A 26,543-nucleotide genomic window follows, 5' to 3' on the forward strand; every position below is an offset into this window, starting at 1 on the left:
AAGCCTATCCTTTTCCAGAACTATTTTGCAACTAATAGACTTATTATCACTGGTCCCAAAGTAATCCCCCACTGACACTTCAGTCACTTTAGCAAGTTTAGCAGATGATGCTAAAGTCGGTGGTATCATGGACAGTGAGGACGATTATCAAGAAATTGCAGCAGGATCTTGATCAGCTGGGTAAGTGGGCGGTGAAATAGCAAATGGAGTTTAATATAGATAAGAGTGAGGACTTGATTTTGGAAAGACAAATCAAGGTAAGATTTTCATGGTTAATGAGAGAGTCTTAAGGGGTGTAGTGGAACAGAGAAATATTGGAGTTAAGGTTCACAGTTCTCTGAAAGTGGAGTCACAGGTAGACAGGGCAGTAAAGGCGGCTTTTGGCACAGTGGCCTTCATCAGTCAAGGCATCGAGTATAGAAGTTGGGAAGTTATGCTGCAGTTATACAGGATGTTGATGAGGCCACACTTGGAGTATTGTGTTCAGTTTTGATCAACTTATTATAGAAAGGATGTTAGTAAACTGGAAAGAATGCAGAACAAGAATGTTGCCTAGACTCAACGATTTGAGTTATAGGGAGATGTTAGACAAGCTAGAATGTTTTTCTTTAGAGCGTAGGTGACTGAGGGGGGACCTTGTAGAGGTGTATCAGATCATGAGAGGCATGGATAGGGTGAATGCATTCAGTCTTTTCCCCAGAGTTGGGGAATTGAGGACTAGAGGGCACCAGTTTAAGATTAGATGGGAAAGAAAAGGGAAGCTAAGGGGCAACTTTTTACACAGCAGGTGGTACGCCTATGGAATGAACTGCCAGTGGAAGTGATTGAGGCGGGTACATTAACAACATTTAAAAGGCATTTGGACAAATACATGGATAGGAAAGGATTAGAAGGCTATGGGCCAAGTGCAGGGAAATGGGGTTAGAGTGGACAGACATTTTGGTTGACATGGACCAGTTTGATCCAAACAGCCTACCACCGTGCTGTAGGGCTCTGTGACCCTATGACTTGCCCTGCCTTAATTCCCAAGAGAAGGTCAAGGTTTGTTCCTTTTCTAGTCGGTATGTCAACATATTGATAAATAATTTGTTTTGAACAAATTTAACAAATTTCTCCCCATCCAAACCATTGGCTGGCAGTCCTAGTCTATGTTTGAAAAGTTAAAATCCCTTACTATTACAGCCCTACTATTTATATATACATATGAGATCTCTGTACATATTTGCTCCTCAGTTTTTGCTAGATGTATATTTCTCTGAATCTGTGATAAATTTTGCTTCCAAAAGTTAGTAAACAATGTCCTTTCTCATAGACTCCTGCACTCACCTAACAAAATTTGTGGTCAATAAGAAGCTGTCATTTGTATAAAGCAGGCAGACACTAATCTCACATGCTACTACAAATGCTTAGTTGTTTCATGCTACTGGAAGCTCCAGTGCTTAGTTCCTATCACTCAGAAGAGGGGTGCATTGTGTGAGTAGACATGACCAGACTCCCATCTGAGACAACTTGTACAACCCCTTGATGAGCATATGTGAGTCCTTATCCAACTTCTGGGTCTGAACATACAGGCTACATCTCTTTGACTGAGTTTACCCAATCATTGACTTGAGTCTAACTCTTTTCAAAAACATTACAAAAGATTCCTATGTTATAGCAGGGATTTTCATTTCTTTACTTTTTACTGCTTTTTCAGTTTGGAGGATAGTTTTGTACTCCAGACTCGTGCCCTGTTGAGAAATGCAATGATATAGACCCTTGCCTTTCATAAGAGTTTGGAAGCATCCAACACCAGCTATGATTGGTTAAAGGATAGTGTTCAAACACACTATAAGGGCTCTTGTGACATAATAGTAGTGTCCCTACCTCTGGGCCAAGACAACTGCTTTCAAGTTCCATCTGCTCGAGAATAACATCTCTGAACAGGTTGATTAAAAAATTCCAGACACACTGCAGTCCTGAAATTCTTAGTGGCCGCACTGTTGAAAACTCTTAATGCACTTGTTTCATCAGAACAGTGACCAAAATAAAAAAAAGTTGACGATTAAAGTTGAGGTTCCAATGATTAGAGCTTCATACTAATTTATCACAAATTATTTTGTACAATACAGGTGCAGATTGCAGACATGTTATCACAGTCAGAATCAAAGAAACTTCAGACAGAAGACATTGAAGCAGCTATGGTGGACCTTATTGCTGATCTCAACATGCTGTCTGAGAAGGTGCATACTTTTGATTTAACTTAAAGAAAATTTATTTCGGTGTAAAAAATAACATGTCTTGCTAAGTTTATAAATTAGATTTCACTAATGTTACTCAATCTTATTAATCTTACTCAGGCGGGAGAAGTGTGCTGGAAATTAAACCCAACTAATTCACCAGGTCATCCAAACGTGTAAATGTTTAATTCAATCACCAAAAATGGTCAACTTAATTTTCTTTTTTTTATTACTGTGTACTAAAGGAAAAGAGACACTCACCAGGCTTTTCAATAACTTCAAAGATAATATATTTATTACAGATGAACCTTTTCTTCAAACAAATGATAAACTGATTTACAACTAAGCTACTATGTGACTTAAACTGTATCCTCCTTAATCATAAATGCACACATGTTCATACATGAATAGGACAAGGCATGCACAGAGCTCTGCAGAGTAATTATGAGTGGGAAAAATAGCAAAACATTAAAGTCAAGAGTCCAAAATAAAAGGGTAGAATGAAATAACTTTCTCACAGTTTCTTTAGTTTCTTGTTAATGAGTTCACTTTACTGATAGTCGCAGACCAGATTGCAAATTCAGATGAGAAACAGTTAGGAATCATTACTATTTGAAAATTTATGAGGTTTCTTCAACATAATTTCCTGAGCAACATAGATTTCAATTCCAGCCTCTTACTCTTATAAACTAAGGGAGAATGTGCTACCATCCTTGCAAATCTCTCCAGTAACTGTCCACAGCTTCCAGGTATGTATTGCAAAAAGCTGCCATTTCTCAGAAGCTGTTGCTCTGTAATTGGCAGTGTAGATCCATTCAGGTGTTTAGGGTCTGTTTGCTCAACAGTTATGTTTTCCAAAGTCACTTGCTATTTTGGAAACTTCTAATAGAACATGGTTTCCTTTAACCTTTGACTTTGCAGTTCCAAACAATTGCATGATAATTTGTTTCCAAAAAAGGAATGTCCAAATATTTATTATTTCAATCCACATAATCTATAAATAGTTGTATTCCTAGCATCAGTGGAATTAAATTTAAATTATACAAAGTTATGTTAATCAATAAATATTTGTGTTCCAAGCATCAATACAATAAAATTTACATTATTCAAAGTCATATTTCATTCACAGCCTCATATATTTGTAGCCTTTATCAGAATAATTTCTAACAGATTCCTGTGTTAAAGCAGGAAGTTGCATGTGGGCTTGCATCTTATATTGAATTTTGCAAAGTAGGCTGAGTTTGTTTTCCTCAAATTTTTATAATCTAGGTGAAAATTGAAGTTCTGTATGAAGCTTGGACCATGCAAGTCCAGTGATCATCCTATGCTATTCACTCACAACTGAAAAATACCATATGCGCTCGCAACCAAAATTAGTATGAGGAAAATATTATTAACAAAAAACATATCTTACACTCTAACATCCAAAATCAAGATGAGGTAAACATAAATTAATCTGTAAACTGTGGTTAAGCACAATACCCTACACACATATGACCACAGCAAATGCCATGGATTTGACAGATGTCAGTAATCACAGAGTCACAAAGGTTGCCTTAACATTCAGGTCTCCAGTCCAGAGGGATTTCATAGATCAATTCTCAAAGTCTCTGCTTCTCAATTCATCCGATGTTGCTTTGATTTGATGTGCCTGAACCCTTGCCCATTTTCTGATGGTTCAATCTTCTCTTCCACCTACACTGGCTCCCTGCCTAAACGTCAGCTCATGCTCAGCTCTCACCACCATCTTTACATGGAGCCTGCATGCAGCAGCAATGCCCTGTGAGGAATTTCCTCCTTGTTCCTTTGTCAGTCTTTCGTAATGTCAAATGCACTCCTGTCCAGTGAAACTGGGTGCTCTGCCCCATCCTCTTCAACTCTGCTCCCTGCTGTCATGAGTCAACTTATCTATGGAAGAGGAAACTATGTTAGTGATTCTGCTGTCTTGTGTTTTGGCGATGTATTTACCGTAGCTCAATAACTGGAGCTATGTAAAGTAGGTTTGGCAATGGCAATATTGGTAGGTGTGAGAGAGTAAGGTAAAGCATCTGAACTTTTGACTTGAATTTTTGGAACTACTGATCAGTAAGTGACTGACGACCTGTGATGCAATTGGCAAGAAGCTATACTCACCTCCATGAATTCATTGAACCTACTCTTGAACTGCTATTAGGTCCTTGGGGCCAGACTTTGGAAACTGGCCTTCTAGAGCAGTTACTCCCATTCCCATCTCAGAAGAACATTCTTGCCCCAGATGACTCTTTACTGCTGTCAACTTCCTGGAGTAAAGTCTCCAACACACCTTTGAGGAACCTCAGGTCTCTGTATCTTGACTGCTGGTGGTATTTCTCCTTTCAGCCACTTGTACTACAGACAGTCACCAATAGTTTCCCTATAAACATTGCAATTCTCCTTCAAGAGGGTCAGCCTGCCTTTAAGATGTGCTAGCTAGTTAAGTACACTGTTGTGCACACTGTTAAGCATTCGTCCAGGCAGTATCAGGGGCCATAGTTGTCTTACTCAACAGTGAAAATGCACGTTAATTGCCCAACAAAACATATAAAACCAATATTTTCCAGATAGATAACTGGCCATGAGCAGTCACTATCAAAACAAGTGAGTGAGTGACTTGCATTTAAAATTAGCATCTGAATTTCAGATAAAGTTTGTATGTTCCCTTGTTTGCAAGTCCTCATTTTGGAAAACGCATATCGCAGAAGAAATGTTCATCATTTGATAATTCATATTGCCAACCCCTATCTACAACTTGGTATGATGTTGTAAATCTGGGCTTTCTAATTAATAAAATTTGATGAAATTTATATTTGCACAATAGTCTTTTTCTTAATTTTATCATTTTAGGAAAACATAACCATATCGAATGCACAGCTGTTTGACAAGGAGACAGCTAAAATCAGTGACCGTGCCAACCAGATCAATGGACAAATTAACGATATTGCCGATTTGGTCCAAGGTAAAAGCATAATCATTTTCTATGAAAAGCAAAGCCTACATTAATCTGAAATTAAGCTGAAACAAAACTGTCGACCATTTTCATCATGTAATCTGTGAGCTAGAAAGAAAAGAGGACAAGATGAAGAAGGTTTGCTTTCAGAACATTATAATTATGTAGAAGGTCTTCCTTTAATTATAGCAATTAACTAAATTATACCATTAAGTCACTTTGTGCCTATGAATCTGTGTTTGTTTTTCTGGTATGTTTGCAATAGGAGGTCATATTTCTAAAGTTATCTATTTGTCACTGTTGAAATCCTGACAATTTGGTGGACATGTTCAAACTCTGGTGAAGGTGGTGCAAATTATTTGTTCATGTTCGCATTTAATACAATTCTATGTGGGTGAGTTCATGGACAGATTGATTCATCCATTTTTCTTCAGGTAGAATAAAGGGACAGTAAGCTCTATCCTAAGATATGCATTTGTGCTTTGAAGAGAGTAGTATCTGCATAGGGCCTTACCACTGGCCAAGCTGTACAGCCAGAGCATGCATTTAGCTGAAAATGTAGAAAATTGTGTATAAGTCGTGCACACATAAAGCAGAAAATATGCAACTCGTCCAATTACTGCCCTGTCAATATACCCTCAGTCATCAGTAAAATGACCGAAGGGGTCACCAACAGTGTTATAAAGCGACATCTGCTCAGAAATAACCTTCATACGAATGCTCACTTTGAATTCTGCCAGGGCCACTCTGCTCCTGGCTTCATTACAACCTTGTTGCAAATATAGGCAAAAAAGCTGAACTCCAGAGAGGAAGTGAGAGTGACTACTTTGGTATTAAGGCCACACTTGACCAAATATGGCATCAAGGATCTTGAGCAAAACTAAAATTAGGGGGAAATCGGGGGAAAACTCTTGACTGGTTGGAATCATAACTTGCACAAAGGAAGATGGTTGTGGTTGTCAGTTGAGTATCTCTGCAGAAGGTCTTTAGGTTAGTGTCCTAGACGCAACCATCTTCAGCTGCTTCATAATTGATCTTTCCTCCATGATAAGGTCATAAGCAGGGACATCTGCTCGTGATAGTCTAATGTTTGGTGCTATTTGCAACTCCTTAGATAACGAAGCAGTCCATGTCCAAATACAACAGACTTGGGCTAACTGATAATATTCTTGCCACACAAGTGCTAGAAAATGACCATTTCCAACAGGAGAGAATCTAACTATCAACAAGTAACATCTTATAACATCACTAAATAACCCTTTGTGAACATCTTGGGAGTTACTATAAATCAGAAACTGAACTGAGCTGACGATATAAATACAGTGGTTACAAGAGCAAGTCAGAGGATAGAAGACCTGCAGAAAGTAATTCATCCCTTGACTCACAAAATCCTGTCCAATATCAATAAGGCACAAATTAGAAGGAATATTCCACCTTGCCTGGATGAGTACAGTTCCAATAGCACTCAAGATACTTAGATACGATTCAGGACAGAGCAGCCTGCTTGATTGGCACCACATCTACAAACATTAATTCCCTCCAGAGGGTGAATCTCTCCAGTTTAGTGTTTAACACATTTGGCAATTCTGATAGTCATATGCTACAGATGTATATTTGTGCTTCTTGGTAGTTTAGAAATATGGGCTAATCAAGTTTCCAGTTTCTAGATATAACTTCACAAGTACTCAAAGTTTATAGACTTGGAAGTTCAAGTCTGACACAAAGAAGCCTAGTTCATCACTTGACTTAACAATTCTGAATTCATTAAATCAATGTAAGTAATTTAGTTATAAACTATTAGAAATATATTTCTCCTTTTTTATTTACAGGTGCTGTACACATTGAATCCATTTGAAATTATTAGGTCAACAGTGCATTCATAAAATTAAATTGTACATTACGATTGTAATGTGAAATGCCAAAGAAACTGAAGCCCAATCACTATGCAATCAACATTACCTATAACTATCCATTTTACATTAAAGTAAACCACATTGCAGTGCAGTTGAAGTTAGCCGTTGACATTCCTGTTTCGAGCATAAGCTCTTTATCATCGATTCTGCTGCTCCTCAGATGCTGCCTGATCAGCTGTACTTTTCCAGCACCACACTTTTTGACAGTTGACTTACCTGTCAATGTTTGAGTTTGATAAGGTGTTATCTCATTCTACTTTGCAGATATTATTGAAGGCCTAAACAAATATGGAATTGAAGAAGAACTGTCAGCTGAGGAAATTAGCAAAAGCTTTCATAAGGCGAACCAGATGTTGGATGAGCTGAGAAACCGGAACTTTTCCAACCAGAAACCATTGACTGAAGAAGAAAGAACACAAGCCCGGAATTGTACGTTTTGATAATTTACATTAGTATTATTTGCTCTGCACTGAAAATGAAGTATTCATCCAAAGATATGGTCATGCGATCTCGATAAAGCACAATGAGTTTTGTTTAGAAGAGTAGAAATTGAAAATCCCTATAATTTAATAAAATAATGAAGTCTCAATTTCATGGCTAATAAAAATACTTTTAAAAACTCTATTACAGTCAAACAAACCAAACAGTAAACGTTAGCCATCAATACTCTAAGACCCAGAATCAATGTAAGTTACAAAAGCATTCATAGCAAATTACAATAAATTATGAACTATAAATCAAATATTAAATGGCAGATGAAACTACAAATTAGTTTAACAGTCCATTCATCAATCTCAATTACAAATGTCAGTCAAAGTATAACTCAGCTTCTCCCTCTAGGAACTAAACTGATCCCTAGCAGACAGCAGTATACAATCAATTTTGAGATCCATAGATATGGTCTTCAGCAAAAATAGCATATGTTTGCAGAACTTCTTCACCCTAGTTTCAGTCTCAAAGATCCAATAATATTATCTTCAGTAATCAAAAACAGCTGCAGAAACTGTATATTAAGTTATTCTTAGATTCTGGATCCAGCTTCTGTCATTTTCATCTTGCATGTACTGGACTATTAAGTTCTACTGGGTCAGGATTTATCTGTGTCTTTTCAGTCTCCCAACAGTTTTTGTTTCTCAATGACAGGTTCAGTTTTGGTTTCCTTAGAAAAATGGGAGAGTCAGTGCCCTTAATGTTTAATTTCCTGGTATACTGTATCAGTTGGGGTCCATCTAAAAAAAGACAAAATTTGAAACCACAAAATCCTTCACAGTGGTATAGTCCAAGACCACATTGTATGAATTAGCTAAAAGTACATTTCCAACAAGTGAGTACACACTCCCTCTTCAGAAGTGAGTCTTCACTGCAGAGTTTCAATTTGTTTTGCATGTACTACCAGGATGGTACGGTGGCTCAGTGGTTAGCACTGCTGTCGCACAGTGCTAGGGACCTGGGTTTGATTCCAGCCTTGGGTGACTGTGCTGAGTTTGCACATTCTCCCCGTGTCTGCCAGGTGCTCTGGTTTCCTCCCACAGACCAAACATATGCAAGTTAGATGGATTGGTCATGATAAATTTCTCTGCAGTGTCTGGAGAATGTGCATGTTAGGTGAGTTAGCCATGGGTAAATGTAGGGTTACGGAGATAGGGTGGGGGTCTGGGTCTGGTTGGAATGCTCTTTGGAGGGCCAGTGATGGGCCAAATAGCCTCCTTCCACACTGTAGGGATTCTATACACAAGCGCAGTATTCAAAATCAGCCATGTACCTATTTTCAGTTAAATAATACTATATTTCTAGCTTCCTTTTCCTTCATGTTTCCTAATTTGTGCACAATTGCGGATTTCAAAATACCAGTCTGAAAGTGTGTTCAACATTTAATTATTTTTCAGTGTTAAATCGTGTTCATGGGTTTTATAATAAGCTAATGGAAGCCAATAGCTCAATTCGTAAAATACAGGAAAATATTACCAAATACAATAATGATGTCTTAGACCTGAAGGAAGCACTTGAAGATGCAATCAAGACTGTTCAGGAGACAGAGGAGAAAAATGAAGAAAACATCAATGGTTACAAAAGAAAAGAGGTGAACCTATACAGGAATGCTTTCAATCCAAAATAGACGGCCAATTTATGACATATTACAAAATGCAAATCTGATCTGTCTGGATCACTAGTTGATATAATATTTGTTTCTGTACATACAGGGACCTTAAGGAGAAAGATACATAAATAATGTGGGTTAATAAAAGCAGAAAGTGCTCGAAAATCCCAACAGTTCTGGCAGCGTCTGTGAATAGAGAAATAACTAACCTTTCCAGTCCAATGTGATTTCTTCAGTTCCTGAGAAGAGTTATGCTGGAGTTGAAGCATTGTTTCTCTCTACACTGACACTTCCAGACCTGCTAAATTTTCACCACAATTTATGTTTATTTCAGATTACCTGAATCTACCATGTTGCTTTGAAATAATGAGGGTTCGTTGAAAGAAATTTGACTTTTATCATACACTGATTCAATAAGTTTTGATGCACAATCTTCCATGTATAGGCAAAGAAGACCTGGGTCAGATGGCACCATATTCATACCTATACCAATTGATGAATTTAAAAACATAGGCATAACTACCCTAATCTGACACTAACCATGGGAGTATGGGCATTAGGTGAATTTATCCTTCTCTGCAGGCAAAAATCTAGGTTTCCAATCAGCCATTTGTTTTATAATGTTAGGTTGTACAGGCAATTTTGTCCTTTTGAGTTCTGATCCTGCCTATAGTTCAGGAGTCAGGCTTTTCAACATTGCAAATTACTTTGCTGGAAAGCTTAGTGCTACATTACCAGGGAATCCATATAAATAAATTTATAAAACTGTTTGGAATATTTAGTTAACTAAAACCTTCTCTCATGCAGATTTTCTCAATTTTATTTTCTTCCACAGAGACTTCAAAAAGTATTAAACAAACATTTTGCTGCTGTAAATGTGACGCTTATAACGGCTAGTAATGCCTTGATAGACACGGAAATTGCGATATCAGAACTAGAAAATAAGATTGTGGTAAGATAAGACAAATGTTAATAACTGGTTAATACTCTATGAGTGTGAAAGTTAATAACTGGACTTAAATATGTTTATATTTTATAAAAATATTCACAAGAAATATTTCTGCTGTTAATATTATTTATTAAAAAGTTAATAGCAGGTGTATGATGCAAACATAAGAAGAAATATTTCAGTGATATTGAGTGAAAGCTGAGGAGGTTGGAATAAGTTGGGTGGAAATGGGAAGCATTGAAAACTTGCAACTCCAATTTTCAGAAATAAACCTTGGCCTTAACATCGAGTACATTTTGCTTTTTAACACCAGCTCAATGCCTGTCTAACCACTGAAAGTGGTGATAATACGAATGAAACTAAATTTACAATAAGTTTGCTCTGTCATGCACAATTCTACTGAAACTGGCCAAACTCTTTCAAAGTCTTAAGCATAATTTCCATCTGTGTAAGTCGAGTTGCCACAATCTAGTGTGAATTTAAACCATATTGTACAGTACTGAAACTGAAAGCAGGCCCTGCCCACAAAACCAGCCGCACCCACCAGATTGAAGTAGTCATCATTGGGAGGTTCAAATGATTGCACTTGTTTGCAGACCTTCGAAGAGTCTCTTAAAATTAAATTTTAATTTAGGGTCAAAAAACTGAATAGGCACTTTTTGAAAGCTTTTGATAATCTCTATTTTTGAACCTTGAAGACGATGTACTATTACCTACTACTTTTGATGATGACTAGCTACTGTTCAACAATATAACGAGCAAGCAGTTCTACATAAATTTCTTAACTTTTTTTAGTAATTTAAAATTGTTAATTATCATTAAAAGTCATTAGTGAACTAAATACTATGATTACAATACTTAATTTTTGGAATAACGCCATTGCCAGCATTAGTAATAAAATTTCACTAAATTACCACTTTCTTTTATTTATATGGGATATATATATCACTGGCAAGGCTGACATTTGCTGCCCATCCCCAATTGCCCTTGAACTGATTGATTCTTAACTGCCCTGCACAGCCAATCACATTGCTGTAAATGTGGAGTCACATATAGGCCAGACTGGGTATTGGTGACAGATTTCCTTCCCTGGAGAACATTAGATTGTCATGAAATAAAACTATCAGTAGTGGTTATGTGGTCACCATTAAGCTAGCTTTTTTAAAGAAAACTTCTAGACTTTCTTAAATTTCACCATCTGACCTGGTGAGATTTGAAACCACTAGCATTAGTCTGAGACAAGCACAGAAAATGCTGGAGAAACTTAGCACTTCTGGTTCTATTTGTAGGGAGAGGAATATCTTTCCAGATTTCCAACATCCACTGTAATTTGCTTTTATTTGAGCAATAGCTGAGGTTCAGGATTACTAGTCCAGTGATACTGCATCCCCATATAAATATAAAAGAATATTATTTTGAAGCCAGATAACTACATTCAAAATGTGATATATGAAAGACAGTTCCAGAGTTAAGTGAAGATAAGGCAAGGACAAGGTAACACTGGTTAGCTGTGATGAAAGACAACATGAGAACAAATTTCAAGAAAGATTTCATGCAAACAATATCAATACTTGAATCTTCTAGGTAGACTCGCCTCCAAGGTAGACGAGACTTGTTTAAATTAAATTCAGTGAATAAGTAGGAAGGACATAAGTGATGAAGATCTTTGTCCATTGTCCTCCTCCCCTCCAGTGCATGCTGTACAATCACTGGCACCCTGCTCACTATGTTGTGAAATACACAGGTGTTACAACTAAAAAAAATGAGTGAAATGTGGTTTTAAGAGTTAAAGCAAATTGTCAGGAAATTAGTTGGGCTTGAAAACAAGAACTCCTTATTGCAGTCACTGGTATTAACTGCTTAAGGATGGATTTCCAACTCTCACCTGCTTTATAAACAATCATTTGCAATTGGCACCCCAGCTTAGTGACATACTTGTCCCATTTCTTTTGTCTGATAAGGCTATCACTTCTGAGCAGCTTTGAGAGTTCTCAATAGAGAGGGAAGTGTTCAGCCATCCAGATATTTTTAAAGGCTGGTTACTTCTTTGTCCACTTGAATAGGAAATATTTAACTTTTCAATAATTTCTGAACATTAAGAAGTACTTCCAAAGTTTCAGTTTTTATCAATTGGAGTTTTGAAAATATCTAACTTTGTTTTTTTTAAATGGCAGAACTTGTCTACATTCCATGCCTCAATAGATGGTGCTCAAAACCTACTGAGGGATAAACTGACTAATCTCTCAACATATGACAAGCCCCTGGTTCTCCGTGCTATAGACTATGCTGAACAGCTTCGGAAACTTGCATCAGAATTGGCGAAGTAAGTTGTGCCATCCAGTCTCTATATAAGAAAATTGCTAAGAACAACAATATTGCTTAGAGCTGTGGTGAACTGGATAATGCAAAGAAAGGGTGTGAGCTCCGTGACACACTGATACATATATATTTTACATTCTAGGGTCCTAAAAGAAGGATGTATATATTTTACGTGCTATGACGTCTCACATTTTGAACCAGACTGCATTTCTACGATACGTGGTTATACAATGTTGAAATGCATCTTGATGGTTAATTTATCTTGTAATTTCTTGGGAAGGAGTCATTTGGAAGGTTTACACTTATCTTACCATCTTTCTATCTTTAAAGTTAGTTTATGCCTTGGTGGTCAATTCTGTGTTGAAAATCACTGAATGTATATGCTATTTCCTGTGGCATGGCAGTCTTTGCTTCTTTTGGTCCCACTGAAGACTGTTAGCTGAAAGGATGGAGGCTTCACTGACCTCTAGTTTCTCTGGGCCCTTTTCTTGTCCATTTGAGCTTTTCATTTCTCCTTGCCTATTTGACACAGTCAGTCTCCAGAGGTCACAGCTATTGATTGTTTCCCAGTGGTTTGGATGTGAGCATAAGAGGTACTGTTAGTAAGTTTGCAGATGACACCAAAATTGGAGGTGTGGTGGACAGCGAAGAGGGTTACCTCAGATTACAACAGGATCTGGACCAGATGGGCCAATGGGCTGAAGTGGCAGACGGAGTTTAATTCAGATAAATGCGAGGTGCTGCATTTTGGGAAAGCAAATCTTAGCAGGACTTATACACTTAATGGGAAAGTCCCAGGGAGTGTTGCTGAACAAAGAGACCTTGGAGTTCAGGTTCATAGCTCCTTGAAAGTGGAGTTTCAGGTAGATAGGATAGTGAAGAAGGCATTTGGTATGCTTTCCTTTATTGGTCAGAGTATTGAGTACAGGAGTTGGGAGGTCATGTTACGGCTGTACAAGACATTGGTTAGGCCACTGTTGGAATATTGCGTGCAGTTCTGGTCTCCTTCCTATCGGAAAGATGTTGTTAAACTTGAAAGGGTTCAGGAAGGATTTACAAGGATGTTGCCAGGGTTGGAGGGTCTGAGCTACAGGGAGAGGCTGAACAGGCTGGGGCTGTTTTCCCTGGAGTGTCAGAGGCTGAGGGGTGACCTTATAGAGATTTACAAAATTATGAGGGGCATGGATAGGATAAATAGACAAAGTCCTTTCCCAGAAGTTGGAGAGTCCAGAACTAGAGGGCATAGGTTTAGCATGAGAGGGTAAAGATATAAAAGAGACCTAAGGGGCAACTTTTTCATACAGAGGGTGGTAAGTATATGGAATGAGCTGTCAAAGGATGTGGTGGAGGCTGGTACAATTGCAACATTTAAGAGGCATTTGGATGAATATATGAAAAGGAAGAGTTTGGAGGGATATGGGCTGGGTGCTAGCAGGTGGGACTAGATTGGTTTGGGATATCTGGCCGGCATGGACAGGTTAGACCGAAGGGTCTGTTTCCATGCTGTACATCTCTGACTCTATGGTGTTGTGTTGTTTCCAGTCACCTTCACTTCTCAGTAGCAGGTGTCCATGTAGTGAAGATATTAAGGCCTATCAGGTCAGGTCCACTGGCTAGTTCACCGTACAAAAAGATTGTGGTTACATAGCTGCTATCCATCTTGTGAATATTGTGCGTTGTTGGCTTTATAGTGATGAATGTGTGCTGACGGGCCTTTGAGTTGGTTGAGGCACATAAGATGGAAACCTTTCTTTCTCCTGCTAAGTCTGTTTCACAATTGCCTTTGCTATAGGTGAGCGTACTGAGGCTTCACTCACTATTTAGTGTTCCCAGTTAGATTACTGTTATTTCACACACTTACTCAACTTGGAAATAATAGCTGCAGTTTTTCTGATGGGTCTGTTGATTTCTTCTGGTGATTGCATAGTGTAGATGTGTGATGCTCTCAATGACCTCCCGTATCACATTGCAATACCATAGTCTATCAGCATTAACAATGTCTTAAGACTCTGACACTTGACACCCTGCTGCTTATGATTAAACCAAACTATATAGAAAGGTGATAGAGTGTCCATTTACTACGGCAGCTGTCCCTCAGTATGGAATGTTAATGTGTTATTTTCACAGCAACTCTTGCCCATCCACGGTCCTCTTTTATCTTGGACCTTGGATGGGTAAGACTGAACAGCTTTTTGTAGATAAGCACCTTTTGTAGATTACCTTAAAGCATGTAACAGCAAAGAGAAAAATATGGCAAATAAGATCAGTGCGTCTCAACCTTATGTGGCCCCGCTATGGATCTCAGAACTGCTGAGCACAATGTGTTCTGGAAAGAAAAGATCGTAATGAGTAACATCAGCGGGGAAGCCAGATTATTCCAGTTGCTTCTGCTCATGTTGTTGAATATTTTGGTGAGGTGGATGAAGGCAATGTGCAATATTTTTTTTTGTTCACAGCATTTCTGTGGTGCTGAGGAAATCATATCAATTGTGGGTCTTCCAGTTCTGAAAAACACTGGAACTTGTGATAGAATGGAATTGAATAGGAATTTATTTTCATGTGTAGTTTTACATGAAAAATACAGTGAAAAGTTTTATAAGTCACCCCACCACCGCATCCTACATCAGTGATAGAAATCATACATAAGAAAATAAAGTAAAATTAAGATAAAATTCACAGTTCGGTTAATGGCTCCTGGGCTGGGGAAAGCCAATTAAAGAACAATGGAATACCCTGACGATGCAGTCGGGATGAGACTGCCATGCCAGGATGCTGGAATACTAGACTGGAAGCCTCTGCTGAAGAAGACCGCCATGCTGTTCCCAGACCACCACATCTGGACGAGATTATCTGTCAGGCCACTGGAATACCTGGACACCGAAAATGAAGAAGACCTCCACATCGGGATGAGACCACCGTGCTGAGACAAGACTGCCACACTGGGAGATCGCCACGCTGGGCCAACACCACCCTTTTCCTCCTTCAGGTGCCAGGGCCTCACTGCAGACCTGGATCCTCAGCTTAGCCCAAAGGTCTTGGCTGGGGGCGTCAGCCTGGGACCTGTCCTGACTTGCCAGGAGACCCCAGGCCAGGGTGGAGCAGATTTCGACTCGCCCTGGCATTACTGCCACTGAAGACCTCCTCCTTCCGTCACTCTCCAGATGGCAAAGAAAAGAAAAAGAAGAAATATACAGCAAAAGTAAAAAGATGAAAAACAGACAGAAAGCCAACAGGACCAGATGAGCCCCAGGCTCACACCCCCTCTGCTGCTGCTGCTGCTGCTGCCATCTTAAAAAAGCTAATACCTCCACATAACTTCTCCCCTGCCTTTGTTCTCAATGGAGCTGCTTTATTTGCGATTAGATCCGTTACCTTTCTGACCCCATAATACACAATGTTATTCACCATATGATAAAAGTGTATAATGAATATTATTTTGGGAATGTGGATTTTTAAAATAGGGGCAGGATAGGTGCATTTAAAGAAGATCTGCAGTCTGACAAGGGCAATACTGGCAAATAATTTCCCCACAACATTCAGCTGGGAGATTCCTTGATAGCTGTTGCACTCATTGTAGTCACCCATGTTTTTTGTACAGGGTCTTCACCCTTACCCTGAGACATTGCTCATTCCCTGCAGCAGAGACATAGAGTCTGTACAGATGCTGCAGGAGTTCTGCTTTCCTGTTCTTGAATTCACGTGGTGTAGCATCAGAACTTGGAACTTTGTCATTGTGAAGCAAGTCAACAGCTATGTTTAGCTGTTCTATTGTGTACTCATTATCCAGGTCTTCCTTAACGGGCAGACCTTCTCTGGTGTCTAAACTCTCCTGAGTGATTTTGTTCTCTATAGCGTTTAACTCAAGGTGGTAAGGTACACACATCTCTCAATAGTTAATTATAGTCCTCCCCTGATGACCCCCCCCCCCCCACTTTGTTCTCAATGGAGCTGCTTTTTTTGCTGTAGGATCTGTTGCCTTTCTGATCCTATAATGCACAACGTTATTCACCATTTGATAAAAGTGCATAATGCATATTATAATTTGGGAATTTTGGATTTTAAAAATAGGGGCAGTTAGGTTTTGGTTTAAGCTCTATGACGACAACTTATTTTAAATAAGTCAGAAAAGCATTTGGAAAAGTAACCTAAATACATCATTTTTAGGAAAACATGTGATTCAGTAAATAGCTGTTCAATACCTATGGTTTTAATTGATCAACTGATAATATTGTGAAACAAAAACAGCAAGTGCTAGAGAACCTCAGCAAATCTTGCAGCACTTGTGGAGAAAGAAACTGAGTTAAAAGTTTCAAGTCCAGTAAGAAGAAGAGTCATACCAGACTCTATACATTAATTTGGTTTCTGTCTGCACAGATGCTGCTGAGTTTCTCCAGCAGTTTCGTTTGTATTTCAGAATTTCAACATCCACAGTATTTTGCTTTTATTTGAGTGTCGATATTGTGAGATTATGACCCACAGAAAAACAGGTGATCAGGGGACATGCAATGATTCAAGAAGGCAGCTCACCAACACATTTTCAAGGGCTACTACGGATGGTCAACGATGCCACACCTGAGTGAATAAACAAAAGTTTAGTTCAGAAGAGTCAGGTTTTAGCTTTCGCCTAACAGAAGAATCAGGTTTGCAATTCAAGAGAGCAGTTTCTTCCTAGAAATAGGATAGTTTGTTAGCTTTAGAATCTCTGGGTTGAGAGAGAATATCGAAGTCTTTTGGCTGTCAGATCTTGAAAAGGAACCAATGCCTTCAGAACGGGGAAAAAAGTCTTAACTGTTTTAGCAGTCCAAGAAGAAAAATTGGATAGAGTCAGTTAAGTAAGAAATCAGAGTTAAGATGATATTTCTCTGCGTTTGAGAGTCTGAAAATTATTTTTTCTGGAAAAAGGTTGAATTTTCTGCTTAACAAATTATGATCTTTTCAAATTATTTATATATACACACCTACTTTTTGTCCTTGTTCATAATAAATTTGAATATGCTGGCAAGGCTGTAATCTGTATTCATTGGCAAAGCACCTACAGTCAGTTGGACTTTACTTTGAAGACCTCTTATTGCATTTCGAGCAATCTCACCCCGATCTCAAATAAACAACATCACAACCATGTGCACCAGATTGATGGATGACATTTTGCTGGTTGATAGCACATGGAAGGCAGCAGTGTGTGACATGAAACTTGATTGGCTGAACATTGACATAGCTTCAGTATAAACAACCAGACTTGCTGAGATTGGATCACTGAAAGAAAAAAAATCTTTACATGTTCCTCTGATAGGAGAAGGTGCTGATGGAATGAATGTGGAGGTTTGTACATTTGCTGTAAATGACTCATGACTCTCAATGACTAAGAAAACTTCTCAAATTATGTGCCTCTGCCTCTCAATTCAAAAAGTCTAGTTAACCTCGCGAGTACATATGAGCTCTTAAGTATTGTGCTGCACCTGAGGGAAATCAACTTTGTGCTTTGAGGAGCTTGACATTATCACCAGAAGAATTTTTAAGTCCAAAGATGTTTTACTGGTGGAGTTTGCTCCAAGAGACCATGAGGCTTGGCTCTAGCTTCAGACATTACAGCTTGGAAAAGATAAATGAGAAAGGGCAGAAGCTACTTAATTATTGATGCTACCTCGAGTTTTGCATAACTAAAACTTTAAGGACAAACCATGCCGTGAGTCATCCTTAAGACAAGTAAGATCAGTGCATTGGCACTAGTTGGATCTGCCTGTGGCCAAATGTGACTCAAGAGCATTCTCAACACAAGGTAGCTACCGCGACACTGAACATGATATGGATGTGCACCATAAGCTGCAACCCTTGAGGTTTTTCCACTTAATGTAGAAATGCCAATATCAATTTTAGCCAGACTACCCAAATAAGAATCAACCCCTCCTTGTTTGGATTGAACAGACACTGACAGCACCCACGCCCACAGTGCAGAAGTGAAATGGAACAAGCCATTCACAATACTGTGTCTTGAACACATGGAGAACAAGGTCTGAAGATGCTGTTGGGTTCAGGGCTAACACACAGCTGGATTGAAATTTGACATTGAAAACCAAGCAATTGCAATCTTTAAGTTTTAAAAACTTATTTATATAACAACACTTAGTCATATGTCTTCATGTATTCTTGTACATATTCTCCTCTTGGCCCTCAAGGTAACTTTAAAAATGTAAAAACAAGCTTGACCAGAGTTCTTGAAGCACAGATCATGCAGACCGTAGTTGACTGTGCTAGCCTGAATCAGCCTGGGTCAAATTGGTGCATTTGTCCCTGCATTATTAAGACGCGATTCTGCCATTTCATTTAGGTCCTGACTTCTCTGGAACAGACTAATTAATCTCTATCTGAATTCATGCAAGCAAAATGTTTGAGATATAATGACCTCTTGCCCTATTCTATCAACACCCTGTACACCACAATTGTGCAGCCAATTTCAGTATGAGTGCCTTGTACAAGTTTGCTGACAACCACCACCGTGGTAGGACAGATATCAAACAACGATGAGATAGAATGCTTGGTGTTGTGATGCAATTACAACAACCTCTCTCTCAATGTCAGCGACCAACAATCTGTCCTGGACCTCCCATTTAGATGTGATGGTCAAGACGGCACAACAATGCCTCTTCTTCCTCAGGCAGCTTAGGAAATTTGGCATGTCCATGAGGACCCTCAACATAGATCTACCATAAGCATTCTATCCAGGTGCATAAGTTTGGTATGGCAACTGCTGTGCCCAGGACCATAAGAAACTACAGAAGCATGTGTGCACAGTCCATTATAAAAGCCAACCTCCCATCCTTGGATTCCAACCTCCCATCCACGCAGAAAGGCACCCAACATCAAAGACCCCTTCCACCCCAGTAATGCTCTCTTCCGACATCTTCCATCAGGCAGAAGCTTGAACAGACCCACCAATAGATTCAAGAACAGCATTCCCTGCTGTTATTAGACTGCTGAATGGACCTCTCTAACTTCAAATAATGTTGATCTTGTCTGCACAGAAGGTGCACAAACATAATCTTGTATGCCTTGCTCTGTCTAAGCTCCCTTTGATCTGTACATCTTTGTTTGCTATGACCAGCCTGTACTGCTCACAAAACAAAGCTTTTGACTGTACTTAGGTACATGTGACTACAGTAAATCAAATCAAATGAAATCTTCACCCCTGCATTGCTTCCACACAATGAATGATAATTAAAGTCAGGTCTTGTGATATCATGTTAGTAAGAAATGACTTTTTTCTTTTCACAGTATTTTGAAGAGTATTGATGCAAATGGAATTGTCCAGAAGGCTATAAATGCTTCAAATGTCTACGACAATATTGTTCAATATGTAGCAGAGGCTGAGGAGAATGCAACCACTTTACTCAATGCTGCACAGAGAGCTGAGGATGTAAGTGTTTCAATTTTAGTTTATTGAGTCTACTGTGAAACAAAAGTTTCAGACACTTCAAGAACACCATTATCATTTAATGGGTACAATCATATTTAGTCAAATTGCATTTTTTTATTAAATAAAGGTAATTTTTTTTTCTGTTGATAGTGTAGTAAAGAATGGAATTCACCTTTTGTAGTTGTGAGTGTAATACATGTATGTCAGCATGGTTCCAGTTACTACTTAGTCAGTGGAATTTTTTGTTTCACACAAATAATTTATGTTGTCTCTGAATGAAATTTTCAAGGTTTTTTTTTGAATTTATTCACTTATTCATTGACGTGCTCCATTGTAGGACTAATTGCTGAACCTACTGCAAACATTTAAACTGCTTATTACTTTATATGCTGATTGGTTAATATTTTAAATCAGCATTGCATTTGCCTTGGAATTTTTCTTTTATTTTAGCACTGTTAGGACATTTGGATAGTTTTGTATCTGTGTTTAGCAGAAGAAAAATCAAACTGCAAAATACTCAGCGGTTGAATCGCAGCCTAATTCAGTTGCATGGCATCAGATTAAAAAAAATGTTTGCATGGGATGTGAATGTTGCTGGCAAGGCCAGTACTTCTTACCCCTCCTTAACTGCCCTTGAACTGAGTGGCTTGTTAGGTCATTTCAGAGTGCATTTAAGAATCAACCATGTTTCCGTGGGTCTAGAATCACAGACCAGGTAAGAAAGCCTTGGCTAATCCAAAAGGTTCTTGACAGTGGAGCAATGTTGAGTCCATTGGAACTGACATGTTAATTCAGAATGGAATGAACTTTACAATTATAAAATAGTTTGATTTACATCAATATTTTAGATGATTAGTTTCCTATCAAATTTTGACTGATCATCTCTGTTAGCTTTCAAAGGCCCTGCAGAGTACTGTCTCACAACTACTTTCATTAATATGAATCAGTACTTTAAACTGTACACTTTATTACCACACAATGTGCTTTCTAGTGGGAAGTCACATTAATAAATGCAAAGCCTGAATAGCAATGGAAGCTAAGGTCAGCTATTATTGCAACCACGGAAGCAGACAAAAGATATTTAAAGGACAGCTGATAAAATGCCTGCACAGTGAGGGACTAAAAAGATAAACTGTGGGAAAGATGAGTAATCATCATCCACATTCGGTTTACCAGAAGCACTGGATGCATGAAAATAAATTAGTGAAATCAGAAAGCACTAGCAGATTGAAGTGACATGCTAAAACAAGCCAGCATAGGCAGCCAAGTATGTAAGTTTCCATTTTTTCCTGATACAAAATACTAAGCTGCAGCACTAGCTACTTAGATTCAAAACACCTCAAGGCATGGGATTTATGAATGGCGACTCTTGGAATATTTAAATTACTTGTAAGTGCGAAATGCCTTCAGGAACTTGACTGCATAGCCACTATTCCCATCACCCACAAAGGAGCAGCGGTCCGAAAGCTTGTGATTTCAAATAAACCTGTTGGACTATAACCTAGTGTTGTGCGACTTCTGATTTTGTCCACCCCAGTCCAATACTGACACTTCCACATCATAGCCACTATTCTATTCCCAGCAGAGGTTAAACACAATGAATATGCATCTGTAAGCTAGAGTTATTCAGTATGTTTCTAGAATTGAGTAACTGTTCGACATTATCATAGACTTTCAATAGTTATAATTTTTTGCTTGTAAAACATGGTTCATATAATAAACGGTAAATAACGTACGCAGTGAAGATATAAAATATTTCAGGAAGCTGCCACCTTCTAAAGGCACCACTTCTGAAGTTACAAATTAGAAAAAGCATCAGTGGAGTTGGAATGATGAAGCTGGAGACATGTATTGAAATATTATTATTTATGTCATATAGGTATTAACTACAATAATATTACAGAGAGTATTGATCAGTGAAAGTAATCTTTGAAGCTGCTAACTTGAGACAGCATATTACTACTTTGGAGTAAATTTTCCTCCTTAAAGCGTGAAAAGTAATCATTTAATGGACTGATAATCGATAAGTGCTGCAGGCTACTTCCCTAAAAATGGAAATATGGCTGCTGTCACTGAGTAAACTGGCACTTAGTAAAACTGTGAAATGTATTACAATCACAGCGACTGCTAAGCACAAACTCAGCTATTCATTGGTAATGATCTCAATATCAAGCTTGAGAATGTAGTGCCTGGAGAATCATATGCATAGTTCAGAAGGCGAAAGTGATGGTGTTTTTAGGATAGGCATAACCCAGCCATAGGTTTGCCTGCAGATCCTGATTCTCCTTTGCTTGTAGTAAATATAGATCAGTGTCTGTCTCAGATGGTAACATCACTTTGGCCTATCAAGCATTCCTGTACCAGAAAGTGAACAGGTTTGGCCCAACACAGTTGTTGTGGACACAGAGCTTTTGTAGTTAAGGATAAAGTCACCACAGTCCTACTGGACTATAGGCTACTTTCTGATTAGAGAGAGTTAACTGGTAGTGGTTTAATAGGCAAAAGTGAGGACTGCAGATGCTGGAAATCAGAGTCTAGATTAGAGTGGTGCTGGAAAAGCACAGCAGGTATCAGGCAGGATCCGAGGAGCAGGAAAACCGATGTTTCAGGCAAAAGCCCTTCATCAAGAATGTCGATTTTCCTGCTCCTCAGATGCTGCCTGACCTGCTGTGCTTTTCCAGCACCACTCTAATCTAGACACTGGTGGTGGTTTAATGTCAGGGTCACTGCTTCTCAGGAGAGGGGAGAGGTTGAGAAGAACGGTGTGGAAATTGAATCCACACTGACAACACTCTGCATTGCAAATTAACCATCCAGTCATAGGGCTTTTGCTATAGGAAAGATGGTGTTAATCTTGAAAGGGCTTAGAAAAGGATTTACAAAGATGTTGCTGGGACTGGAGAGTTTGAGCTGTAGGGAGAGGTTGAATAGGCTGGGGCTTTTTTTTCCTGGGGTATTCGAGGCTGAGGGATAATCTTATAGAGATTTATAAAATCATGAGGGACATGGCTAGAGTGAAAGCCAAGGTCTTTTTCCCAGGATAGGGGAGTCTAAAACTAGAGGGTATAGTTTTAAGATGAGAGGGGAAAGATTTAAAAAGGAACGGAGGGATAACTTTTTAACACAAAGGGTGGTGCATATCTGGAACAAGCTGCCAGAGGAGGTGGTGGAGGCTGGTACGATTACAACATTTAAAAGCTTCTGGATTGTTATATGAATAGGAAGGGTTTGGAGGGATATGGTCCGAATGCAGGTAAGTGGGATAGATCAGTTTATCAGGATATCTGGTTGATGTGGATGAGTTGGACTGAAGGATCTGTTTCCATGCTGTATAAGTATGATTCTATGATACTTGGTAAGGTAATTCTTCAACTCTCTTAATTTCACCAGTTAGCTGAAATGCCTGAATCTTTCAATCTGGGCAGGAATCTTAATTTTCGACACAGATTAGTCAAATATTTAGCTCACTTACATTCCAGCTTAAATTCCAAGACAGAAGCTTTCTCAGTCAAAGCAGTGCCATTCAGTCTAGCAAGTTAGGTAGCAACAGAGTAGATTGTGTTGAAAGGATGCTCCTCACCTCCTGATGGTAGCAGTCATATTCCATGGTTTGAAGATCCTAAAGTCACTTTGAAAGCCACCATGTGAAAGTAAATATGTAAGGAGAGTGAAGGGGTAAGATGGCAGATAGGGAAAGTACATGCAACAGATGGGTAGAGAAGAGTGTGCCAAACGAGTGAGAGATAGTGTGGCTGGTCGTTAGGATGATACCTGGACGTCATGTAAGTCGACGAGTTTGAGGCTAGATTGAAATAGGTTGGGTCTGGACAGGTGAGTGTAGGGAACTATTAAGGCAGTTCTGGTTGATGGTTCAGGTTTGTGTGTATTATGTTCCTGAGAGGTGAAATCAGGGAATGTCATGTACCTGCGAAGCCATCGAGAAGACAATGTTGCAGGGGATGTGTAAGGTGTTTGCAGCAGTGAGTCAGGCATCTGTGTATTAAGGAGCATAATCGGGGTGTGGGGTCTGTGGTATGTTGGTTGGTGGGGAGGTCCATTTGAAAATTTAACAAGGATTTAGAGCAGGATTTAATTCATTTTCCCCTTCATGAATTACAAAGCTTGTTAAGCCAGAACCTTCCAAATGCTCCAACTCTAACTGAGAGAATTGTGAACTTTTTTAGTAAGTTGCCAGGGAAATGGACCATCAGAATTTTCAAATTCCAGGGCAGTTCCTGCAAAGTTAACTGCATCGGGACTTTTCCAACTCCAGACTGCACTTCAGCAACAACCACGGTCCTATTGAAAGATCTAGCCAAAGTTTCCCTAAATGTCCCTGATATTTTGGCAGTTCAGATGAACATGCTATTTTATGAAAAGTATAGCATAATAAAAGAGTTATCACCCTCCGCTCATAGCAGCATTAGACCTTTCAAACTTTCGTCAGAGATTTTAGCAGATCTTAGTGGAAACCTCAGAGCAGTTTTGAACCTACCAATCTTTGATTGCAATTTTAAACCAAGGCCTGGCTGCCTTCAGTCTCTGCTGAGGCCTGCAGGCTGTTCCTGTCAACTCTGGGCTTTCCTGCAACTGATTTTTACCACTCCATTATCATGTGTTCCAATGATTGCATTACCAGATATCCTCAGCACCACTGGATTTCTCCCTGTTGGAAGTCTGCCAAAAGCCTAATGTGGCTAGGTAATAAAATCCAAACAAGCACATGGGTCAGAATTCCAGTGGTTTTGGAGAGGTATGCAGAAGGTCCAATTTGCTGGAGCAATATTACAAGAAGGAAATAGCAGTCATTTGGTATCTAATAAGACAGGAAATACTTTATGGTGTGAACTTGATATGAGAGTTGAAACCGATTAATCGCAATCTTCCTTATTCGAATAGGGAATGCTACTGAGTGTTCTGACCGTGTTATTATTTGCAGGCTGTGGAAGGAATTCAAACACAGAGTACCTGGCTCAGAAACAGCAGTGAGGTGCTTTTGAAGAAAGTGAGGGAACTAGATGCAACCATGAAGGACAGTAAGTATACTCAGAGTGGGAATGGTCTTTCACATCTCCTAAGGAATCCTTGTAATGGCCCTGGCACAGTTTTTTTTGTTTTGTGCCCAGTATCTGTTACTAGCAACTTTTCCCTCCCTTTCTCATGGATTCCCACTATCCATTTCATGCTATGACCATTCATGGAAAACTTGAGTGCTTTCAGCTCCTTCAAACCCTGATATCCCAACAACATTTCAGGTTGGGAATAGTTTATCATTTTTTAAATGAAACCCAAGACTTCTCATTCACTTCTGCAAAGATTTCCCATCCAGTTCACATGGGCACAATGTTAAACTCAAGGCTTACATTTAACTTTGTATTTTTTTTCATCAGTTGACTAACTGTCACAGTTAATGATCTCCAAATGGTATATGCCTAACTGGCTAGAATAATTAGTTATCTCAAAAAAATATTATTATATACAAACATTGGTTAAATTGTTCATGTTTGGCAAGAGCTGGTAAGAATGTTAGAGATTAATAACACATGAAATAGGTTAAATTATAAATTCAGATGTTCATTGTTATGTCAGTTGCTTCGGCACTAATTATATTGAAACTTTTTAGTTTATAAACTCAAAGATACCAAAGGAAACTCACTTATCTCAGATCACTTTGAATCTGAAGAAAACTGCACTGTTGAAGGAATGTAAATCTGAAGCACATTGAGAAGCTGTCTTTCATTATTAAGTAGGTAGCTTAACTGTTGTGCAAGAAGTATCAGACAGAGCACAGGACAGGGCCCTAATATTCACTTTGAGATGGGAGATCAAGGCTTGTAGCAGCCTGTAAATGTGGTTATGTGAAGGTTCAGCTGAATTTAATGATAAGACATGAACTATTTCTTTATATCCCATGACTGGGACACAAGTTGAAGAGCAGTTTGGTTGTCAGTAGAAGTTATTGAAAGTGTTTTCAGTTGCTCATTGCAATGAAGTTTGTGTTAAGTCATGATGATGTAAAAGAACAAATTACTCTGACATCAGTAGAAAAGAAAACAACAATTTAAAGTGAGTATTTGAAGAGAGAGGTCTCAGGCACGACAATGAACTGTGCTATTTGAGAATTTGTTGTGCACAGATAGAGGAGTGTTACAGTCCTTAAGGAGTGAAGACCTTACTTATAGATAGGGAGCAAGTGGTCACAGGGACAGTTTATGTGCTCACAGCCACAGCCCAGAGATACCCCAGACTGTATCTCAATACGTAAATAGCTTACAAACATGGAAACACATGAATTAGCCGCACATGTAGGCCATTCAGCTCCTTGTGCCTGCTCTGCAATTCAATCTGATCATGTTATGTTTGAATTCCACATTCCAATCTATTCAGGATAATGCTTGATTCTGTTGTCTAACAAAAGCCGATTTGCCATAACCTTAAAAATATTATTCTTCTACCCCCACCATTTTTTTTGAGGCAAAGAGATCCAAAAATCACACAACAGAAAATTCTCCAAGTCCCTGTCCTAAAAGAAAATCTATAATGTTAAAACAGTGCCCCTCACTCCAGGTCTGGACTGATGTGCAAAAGGAAATGTAATTTCCACATTCATGTGTCAAGACCATTCAGGACTTTGTTATTCAGTCAACTCACCCTCATTCTACTAAACTC

General features: G+C 38.8%; 1 protein-coding gene across 1 annotated transcript in view; it reads left to right on the plus strand.

Annotated features, from left to right (window-relative positions):
• The window catches only part of lama4 (laminin, alpha 4), a 173,070-nt gene that overhangs the window by 64,947 nt on the left and 81,580 nt on the right, over positions 1-26,543 (plus strand). The window contains exons 10-17 of the mRNA XM_072555716.1: positions 2,112-2,222; positions 5,082-5,193; positions 7,362-7,526; positions 8,984-9,177; positions 10,031-10,147; positions 12,319-12,467; positions 19,733-19,874; positions 24,814-24,910. Coding sequence (XP_072411817.1) covers positions 2,112-2,222; positions 5,082-5,193; positions 7,362-7,526; positions 8,984-9,177; positions 10,031-10,147; positions 12,319-12,467; positions 19,733-19,874; positions 24,814-24,910 — 1,087 coding nt within the window. The remainder of the gene's footprint in view (positions 1-2,111; positions 2,223-5,081; positions 5,194-7,361; positions 7,527-8,983; positions 9,178-10,030; positions 10,148-12,318; positions 12,468-19,732; positions 19,875-24,813; positions 24,911-26,543) is intronic.

This window comes from Chiloscyllium punctatum, chromosome 3, assembly GCF_047496795.1.
Source record: "Chiloscyllium punctatum isolate Juve2018m chromosome 3, sChiPun1.3, whole genome shotgun sequence".
Classification (NCBI taxonomy): domain Eukaryota; kingdom Metazoa; phylum Chordata; class Chondrichthyes; order Orectolobiformes; family Hemiscylliidae; genus Chiloscyllium; species Chiloscyllium punctatum.